This window comes from Anneissia japonica, unplaced genomic scaffold (assembly GCF_011630105.1).
Source record: "Anneissia japonica isolate Jap-2015-1 unplaced genomic scaffold, ASM1163010v1 scaffold288248_len282104_cov177, whole genome shotgun sequence".
Lineage (NCBI taxonomy): Eukaryota > Metazoa > Echinodermata > Crinoidea > Comatulida > Comatulidae > Anneissia > Anneissia japonica.
The window spans coordinates 108570-117585 of NW_022738837.1; the positions used below are offsets into that span (position 1 = coordinate 108570).

Below are 9016 nucleotides of genomic sequence, written 5' to 3' on the forward strand. Positions count from 1 at the left end.
GCATGCATATATTACATATATATTATAATAATAACTCACCACATGTAGCAAGTGTTGCATAGCATAATAGTAGCATTGGTCAAATTGCGTCCTGGAATCCACGCGACCGCGAGATTTCAACCTTCTCACATGCGCAGATGAATTTATATGACGTCATTACGTTCTACGTTCTACTGTCGTTGTGCAATCGAAGGCTCCCTAATATCTGCTCTCTAAAGATGCATTATAGTATCAACAATACTAATCGGACTCTGAAAGTCAGAACACTGATTGCAAAGTACAGTTATCAATTTAAATATTTTTGCTTTGCAACTACAACTATTGATTCATTCATTACAAATTTCCATTTCATTTTTTTTTTTTTGTATATTAGCCAGCTTTAGAATCGTAAATTTAGATACTGTTCCAATAGAGGTTAAATCAACCAGCGTCAGTATAAACATGATGACGTCATCTGAACGATGTTCTGGGTTTAGCGTAGGAAAATATCGTACATTTAAAAGGTATTTTTATTTCTTGGTAATAACATGAATGATATTGAATTCAAGTCATTACATAAATGCGATAAAAAAATTAACTTACTAAAATATATAAAATATATATAAAAAATATATTTGTAGAATATATAAAGTGAAGCATTCCAATAGCATACATTTTTTTGACGAATTAAATTGAAGTATGAAAATAATAATATAAAATTATTTAATTCAGTTCAATTCAAAGTAACATTTATTTGATCCCTTTTCCAGTTCAAATACAAACAAAAATAAAATAGAGAATCATAACAATTCCGGTGAAATGGACCTTTCCGCTAAGCCCCGCCCATTGGATATTGTTGCTAAGGTCCTACAAGACGGCAGTGTTAAAACATACGCAAACACGTGTGTTTGTGGGACAACACGTGTGTTTGTGAAACGCGCGCGTATTCCTAGCGTTGTTGTGATTAGTCAGTTGTTAAGTTTGATTGAAACTCCGGAAAGGTCTATTGAGAGAGGCACAGACACACGCCTTTGCTTATATTGTGGTATTTAATACCGTAGTTATTGCATTTATATTTTTGAACAGTATATGCTTAATAAAAGTAATTTTCCTTGTCTGATTCTCACTGTTAGGTAAAATCTTTGTCTCCAAAAGTTATGGTTGCAAATGAGCGTCATTTTGATTTCAAAAATTGATGACGTAATAGGTATATTATGATCATTTTTTTTTAACTCATACATTTATAATAATGCATAATCTGATTTACATATGTCCTACTTGCAAATTTGAGTAGATTTATTACTTTGTTATTAGACACACACCTTTTAATTCCATGGTCAGTTGTTCAAAAAGTAGCAGAATTTATCTCATGACCAAAGCCATGGAGGTATAACCAGCTCTATTCTTTGAAATTCAACGCATATTGCGTCGGTAGTGCCGCGATTCTTTGAGACCGTGGCGCAACGGATCTTTTATAATAACGTTTTTTCTCAGCCTGCCTCTGACGCAACCGGAATGGCGTTGCGTAGCGGGCAAGCTCAGAAATCCGTCGGCCGAACATAGCCTCATATAAACGTGGCTGTAGAGGTTCGAGGATTTCGATTAAATCGGACATTCGCTGGATAGATCACTATCGACAAATATATATATATGATGTATATAAGATACTGGTACTAGCTAAAATATATTTGGATCGTTTTAAATATTGTTTTTTCATACCAAAATATATTTTGATGTAACTATTTGTAAACTGTTCTAAAGACCAGCTTTGCTGTTCTTTTTGTAATATTTATAGCTAAAGCCAATGAGTAATTTCAGTCTCATTGAAGAACTAAGCCTAAGTCTGTACTTTCATGCAAAAGTGCAGTATTATACTAGAATGAATATTTTTGCTTGATTAGTTTGTACTATAGGACGTAATCCTAATAAAAGATACATTTGTAGTCAAAATAATTCGGTGTTCATCTATTTTCAATTTGCTTCTATGAAAGATGGATAAATTTCTGTGGTTCACTCGAGACCAGGTTATATAATTGCTACATAAGGCGAGTATCTTTTGCACATGTGGCGTGCCCGTTTCATACCAGATTGGATTGAAGAAGGGAAAGAAAGGACAGAAAACTATCAAGATTCCACGGGGTGGGGGGTGGGGAAGAAAAGAAAATGTGTATTGTTAAAAGAAATGCCTAATTGAGGGGCATGCAATGAACTCCTGGCAATGCTCATACAGGAAATAACAGACCTCAAGAAACATCTTAGTAGCCTGTTTGCTACTTTTTCTCAAGTGTCTTTCCCTGTCTTGATAACCCTTGAAAAATTATTCAAGGGTTGGTCTCACAATAGACTAAAGCGCCTTTCACATATATTCAGGTTCCAGTTCAGGCTCCGTTTTCATTTCCAGTTCCTCGTCCGGTTTTTGTCGATTCTGTTCAAATGTACTGCGTAAATTTTCCGTTCCGGTCTGGCATCACGCTGACGTCACGCATTAGGAGGAACTTGCGTCGCTAGTTGTATCGTTTTGTTTTTGTTTTGAAAATCTTCTTTTAATTACATTTTTCGTACCATTATTCGTAAATTACTTTAATTTTTAGTACCATTTATACATATTTTATATAAGTAGAATTTATTATAGTTCTAAATTCAAAAAACAACTTACATTACTTACGTTTAACCTAATAATTTTCAGTAAAAAAAAATCATAATATGACCACAAATTGGTCGACAGAATAGTCGACATACGTTTTATTATATTGCATTGGCAAAACGATAATGTAGTTTTGAGATTTCTTTTCTTTTTTCTGGTAAGAAACACTAACAAAATGTACCATTATACATTGCGTTTTTATCGTCAGTCTCCAACGCATTATTTGCATACTGTTTTTTAACACGATACCCACCTCATGGGACCTTTAAAATGCCGACTGTCCATCTGCTATCTTTAGTTATCGTTGAACCACTAAAATCACAACTATACGCAGATACGTGTTTTTTTTTTTTAAGTACGCAAGTGGGTAATTTTAGTATTATGACGTCATCATTGCCTTGTAATTCTCGACTTAGTAAACACCAGTCAAAGAGTAACTGGTTTAAAGGTTATATTAGGATTCTAATTGCAGGATATCTATGTAAAATGTGCATGATGACTGAATTTGTCACGATACTTAAACATTCTGGAAAGGTCAATCCAATTGAGGTATAATGGAGCGAATGATTATCAGTCTTGTAATTAGTCAGACTCATTCCTCAAAAACAGGTTTAAAATGTCAAGATATTTATGACAAGATAGCAAATTTAAAAAAAATAGAAGCATTTTCCCATCAATGATTTGCTAAATAACTAAAAATTACATGATAGTATTTCCCCGGCCATTACGACACCCCTATTAAAGGGACATTTTCAGGCTTTCAACCAATATGGTGACACAATGGAAGGGGATCCACTGTACTTATCATCCTACGGGATAATAGTTCATAGACTAATATTCTGAAATAATTGTAAAAATGAAAACAATATTGAAAAAAATTTCAATGATAGTTTTATAAATAATGTTAATAGAAAAATTAATATAAATAAACGTGCCGTATATTGATAAAAAAAAATCATCTACACTGGTGTTTTATGTGGAAAACTTTAATTTCAACATAATAATTTGTCTTCCTTCCATTACATTTCCAAATAAAACTTTTTTGCCCTCTCTTCATCCAACTTCTGTTATGTAACAGCAGTTAGGTGAATGGAAGTGTTTTGCCGAACATTTTCAGTAAATACAAACATTAAAGTTGGAATTAAAGTAAACAATATTTAAAATCATACCTACACACTAGTGTTAATAATTATAATCTTCAATAATAACAATAAAAAAACATATCTTATTGTTTAACATAGTAGTAAATGTAACTTTAATAGTAGCATGCACGATTAAAATGAATAAAATTTGGTTGACGATCTGTTCACTCGACCTTAATCTACTTTGAAGCAATCTCAACAAAATTCTGCGAAAGGAAGAAAATATCAAATTTGTAACCGAGAAATTATGAATGATGTACGTGATGTCATTGATATAACTTCCGTAACAACTTGACCTCTGAACCCATTGGCAGGAAATAATTCAATACATTTTAGTTCGATTAGTCACGGATTGCTGGAGACTGCACGCGTCAAATGCATTTATATCTTTCAATCGTCTGCCTTTTAACGATTATTATGATATTTGCAATCATGACCACTGAAATATATATTGCTACGATTAGCACCGTGCGAACTTCTCCAGGATGTTACATGTCTGAACGAACAATGAACTCATTAAATTTCGTGAAAACTCCAATATAACTTTTTTCAAATCAACACACAGTATGTCGGGTGTCTTGCAAATGTATCTTACAGTATTGAAGCGACTTCTCTGGCGTAGATCGATCATTGTCAAGATAGCCTTCTGTTCTGAAGAAATCGTAGAAAGTGTTACACCTCAGGAGCTGGAGATATCGTTGACAACGCGATTACTCTGGAGAGTTTGTGTGTGATTTTAATGTTGCTGAATTTGTAATCTTAATATTTTTTATGTTTTTAATTGTATTGTAACATTTTCGCAATTCAGTTTTCTTTTAAGTTACTGCAATGAGAAATGAAATAAATAAAACTTAAAACTTGAACTTGAAACTTGAGAGATTGTTGACACTGCAACCTTTTTGACCTGAAGAGATTATTGACTGGTCGATTTTTTTTTGGGGGGGGGGGGTGTTGGAGAAATAATTGACAAAATGATATCTTCAACCCAAAGGACTTGTCTTTGGGTCGGAGAGGTCATTTAAAGTTTAAGTTTATCGTAATGGATGGAGAGTTCATTTACAGGAGGAAGACGTCACTGGTCCGCTTAGGAGATAATTTACAGGACAACCTATTTGGATGGATAGATAATTGACGTGCAGGCTTACGGCTTTCTGGTTGGTGTGGTTTTTTTTTCTTCTCTCTTTTGTGGAGATAACCCACATTTATTTTCCATTATCTCTTTTTTCAATAATTTTCTGTTTTATACTTATCTATATTCCCTTAAGTTAATAAATATGAAACTCATTGAGTATCCTCATATTTACAAAAGTTACATTTTTCATTTTTTCGTTCCTTTTGACAGTTTTACAATGCACAAATCTTTAAGCAGAGTTCGTTCACTCAATCATGATATAAGTTATGAATATCATCTATTTGCAATTACATTTTTTTTTGTTTTTTTGTTTTGTTTTTTTTTTGTTTTGTTTTGTTTTTTAACATAAAATCTGCCCATAAAGTACCGACGTTTATCTGTACTAACTTTTATGGACATACTCCATCATGAATTATATACGTCACATTAGGTATTATTTACAATTTTTATTTTTTTATTTTTGTTTAAATAAAATTACTCCCCTTGTGTTCATGCTTCCAAAAGAATTTCTTATGAACGGACGTTTAAACTATGGTATCATGAAGTACATGTCACCTTGTGTCAAATCATACGTACACTCCATCATGAATTATGAAATACGTCACATCATATTTTTCTGATGTATGCATTTTTTTCCTTGTGTGTGAGCATCCCAGCTTCATTTCTAATAGGTAAATCAATAATATAATATAACGAAACGTTTTCGAATCAGAGGCTGATGAAACCAGTATTACCCCAACAATCAAACAAATGAAAAACATTAAATTTGGTTACATTACATTATAAATAGCAACATTATTTAACTGTAGTAATTTCAATAGTATTTTTTATGTTTTATATTTTAATTAAAGTAATTTAATTAAGTAACACAGACCATTACACAGAAGATATAACCAATAACCTGTCATTAAAAAATCAATCAATTATACATCAAAAACTGTTGGTGTGGTTATTGACAAGATTACACTATCGCAAGTTTTTGGGAACGTACTCGGTATAGGGTATACGGATTGAGCAAAACATCATTCCGAAAAATAGCACTGCAGTACAGGCTCATAATTGAAAATCGAGTTAAACACTCGCCACTAAGCGCAAGTTCGGCGGTCTAGTGGTTATAACACCAGGCTAGGTATCTGGAGGTTGTGTCCGACTCCTATCGCCTGCAAAACAAGTATTTGGGAACCTGTGTATACAATACGATGAACCTCTGATTGGGCATTCCTATTACCGGTTATGGTAAACAGCATAGGCCTAGGCCTACTCAAACCATAAATTATCAGCAAACACTTTGTCGCATTGCATAACGGGCCTTACAAACAATGACAAATTACCTAATTGTGCTATATCTATAGACGCATTTCATATATTTTATGACAAAATACATGTGTATTTAAACAAGGTAGATCAGATGGGGCAACGAAGAGTAAGTTGCCCTCATTGGTTTGGCTATTGCTGATGATTTACGAGAGTTGTTAAATGGCAATTGGTTCAGAATAATACCAGCGATTAACAGACGACGTCGCTTGGCCAAGTGCTCAAACAGTGGAGGAGGTGGATTCGTCGGGCGACGGTCGGCCGACGCATTCTGAGCCAATTGTGAGAAAAGTCTTGAATTACATTTTTTTCCAACAGTGAACAGATGCGATCACTCACTTATTACCCTGACAAGCTTCAAGCGGATTATAACATAATGTTACAAATGTTTACATTGCTTTATAAAGCCGACAAGACACTGCGCCGTACGACGGCGGTCGTATAACTTTCGGCCGACGAATCAATACGCCATCTGTGAGCGGTTGACGTCGCGACGCGCGCGTCTGCTGATTTGCTGGTGGCAGTTTAGCGAATCGTCATTAATAATGATAAGTTGCGCGCGTCATCGCGATACGTTTACTATGGACCAACCATGCTTTACAACGCCAACCAGGCTTAGTTTAATGAGTAGAATTAGCATGTATTTAGGGATTGATTAAGTATTACCTTCTTTTCTTTTTATCATGTTCAAGTTAAGCGCATAGAGGTCTCCATAACATGTGCTCTATAAATTGACCATTATTAATATCATTATTATGAAAATCGTTCGGCCGACGTGTGCCAGGCTTAATAAGCAAACGATGGGTGGCGCCAGGATTTTTTCGACTGGGGTCCTATGTCCCCGACAAATGTGGGGGGAGTAACTCCCCGACGACTAGATCATAAGTGGGTGTGGTATGGTGTCGCTCAAAATCTCTTGGAGGTGATCCAGGGTCGAGTCCCCCAAAAATATGAAAATGTTGTGTGGTTTATTAAATCAATTTTAGAATAATAGGTATATACTATATTTCTTCTCCCCGACCGGAGGGTGGAGGAACTCTTCTTTATCAATTTCAGAATATTGTAGTAAAATGTAGGCCTACCTTTCTACCAAGCCCCGCCCCATAAATAATAATATGGTTTGGGACCTTAAAAAGCTTAAACATTTTTGTGAGACATGCGCGTATTCCTTAACACATGCGAGTAGTAAATAACACATTCCGATTGGTCAGTTAAAGTTTACTGACTCCGTAGTATAATACGCAGTTATCATTAAATTGTAATATACGGCCATTGTAATAATATCGATAAATGTTATGAAAATAGTAATTTACTAAAACTAGCAAATTAATTAACTTGCTGTAAAACAGAATATTTATAATTTCAAATTAGAATTCCAGGTAACACCGCCTGTAGTTCGCACTAAATTCATGTATATATTGACAAGTGCTAAAATGCTTAATTGTTGATCAAACATAATTGTGGTCACGTCGAAACTTCTCTATTGTAAGCAAAGCGTTGTTCAATTTACGATACTATAATAGATTCGGTTCAGTAAACATTTTGAGATGCGTAGCATATACATCTATGTTATCTGACGGAGTCAGCACTTCCCAAGTTGCCTTTCGCCCTCACTGGTTTGCCTTGCGCTCGTTACTCGATTGATCTCCGCTGTGTGATCGTGGGAAGACGTTTCACATCCAAATAAAAACAAAATCTTTAGGAGACAGCACACCATGATGCTAGTGCGACTATTTGTTATTGGAATTATTTTTGTTACCAATTTGGTAACGGCGTCTGTATCAGATAAAATAACACTCGGTGGACTTTTTCCAGTCAGTAATCGAGGTGAAGGCGATATTGATTGTGGAAGTATTAACAATGTTGGCTTACAGCGACTCGAGGGAATGTTATTTGCTTTAGATCTCATCAACGCTGATACCAAGTTGCTCCCGGGGATTACCTTAGGTGCTAGACTGTATGATACGTGTAGGCGTGAAACGTATGCCCTGGAGCAGACGATCGAGATGATCAGTCAGGACCTCCAGCAAGATTCGAGCATGTACGTCTGCCCGAATGGAAGTGCTGTCCGGCGAGCAGACGACCAGAGTGGTCAGTCTGTAACCGGTGTAGTAGGAGCGGCAAGTAGCTCAATCTCACAGCCAGTTGCAAGTATCTTGCGACTCTTTCAGGTGAATTAAATTTTTAAGCGAATTTAATACGTTAAATTATAGTTTATACATAATGTACCGCATATACAGTAACTCATTCTTTCCAAGTGACAGTGGTTTAGCTTTGTAGTTCCTTTAAGTAAAAAGGAATATATTTCCTACCACAAACAAGCCGATGAACCATAACAGGTTTAGTGGTATAAGTAACGGAAAGCTGTCTCCTATAGATGTATGATTATAAACCACTGTCCCAAAAGTAATTGGGTGGCATGCTAATTACAAGTAGATATACCTAATCAAAAGAAATAAGTTAATGAACTAGGGCAGGGCTCCGGTGTACATTGCAACTTAACTCGTATCATTGCCTCTCTGCATCGGACATAATTCTAATTAGCGACAAATACTGAAATAAGTGGTCACTATAGTTTTACTCATTTTGTTTTACTGGAAAGTTATACATCAACATCAACATGGCACCAACCAAGATATCAACAAATAAAGTTCCATATTAAAAGTGTGCGTTCTGTTCTGCATGCTATGGTCATCCGACAGCAAGAAAACCAGCAGCTAATAAAGATTCTCGGAGACAACGGAGACGGCCAACTGTGTTTATTGAGTTTATTTTATTATTTCTTTATTATTTTTAGTATTTATG

The 9016-nt window shown here is 35.0% G+C and overlaps 1 protein-coding gene across 1 annotated transcript in view; it reads left to right on the forward strand.

Moving 5' to 3' along the window:
• Nucleotides 1-7815: 7815 nt before the first annotated feature.
• The window catches only part of LOC117117841 (metabotropic glutamate receptor 3-like), a 48510-nt gene continuing 47309 nt past the window's right edge, over nt 7816-9016 (forward strand). The window contains exon 1 of the mRNA XM_033262317.1: nt 7816-8382. Coding sequence (XP_033118208.1) covers nt 7927-8382 — 456 coding nt within the window. The 5' untranslated portion in view covers nt 7816-7926. The remainder of the gene's footprint in view (nt 8383-9016) is intronic.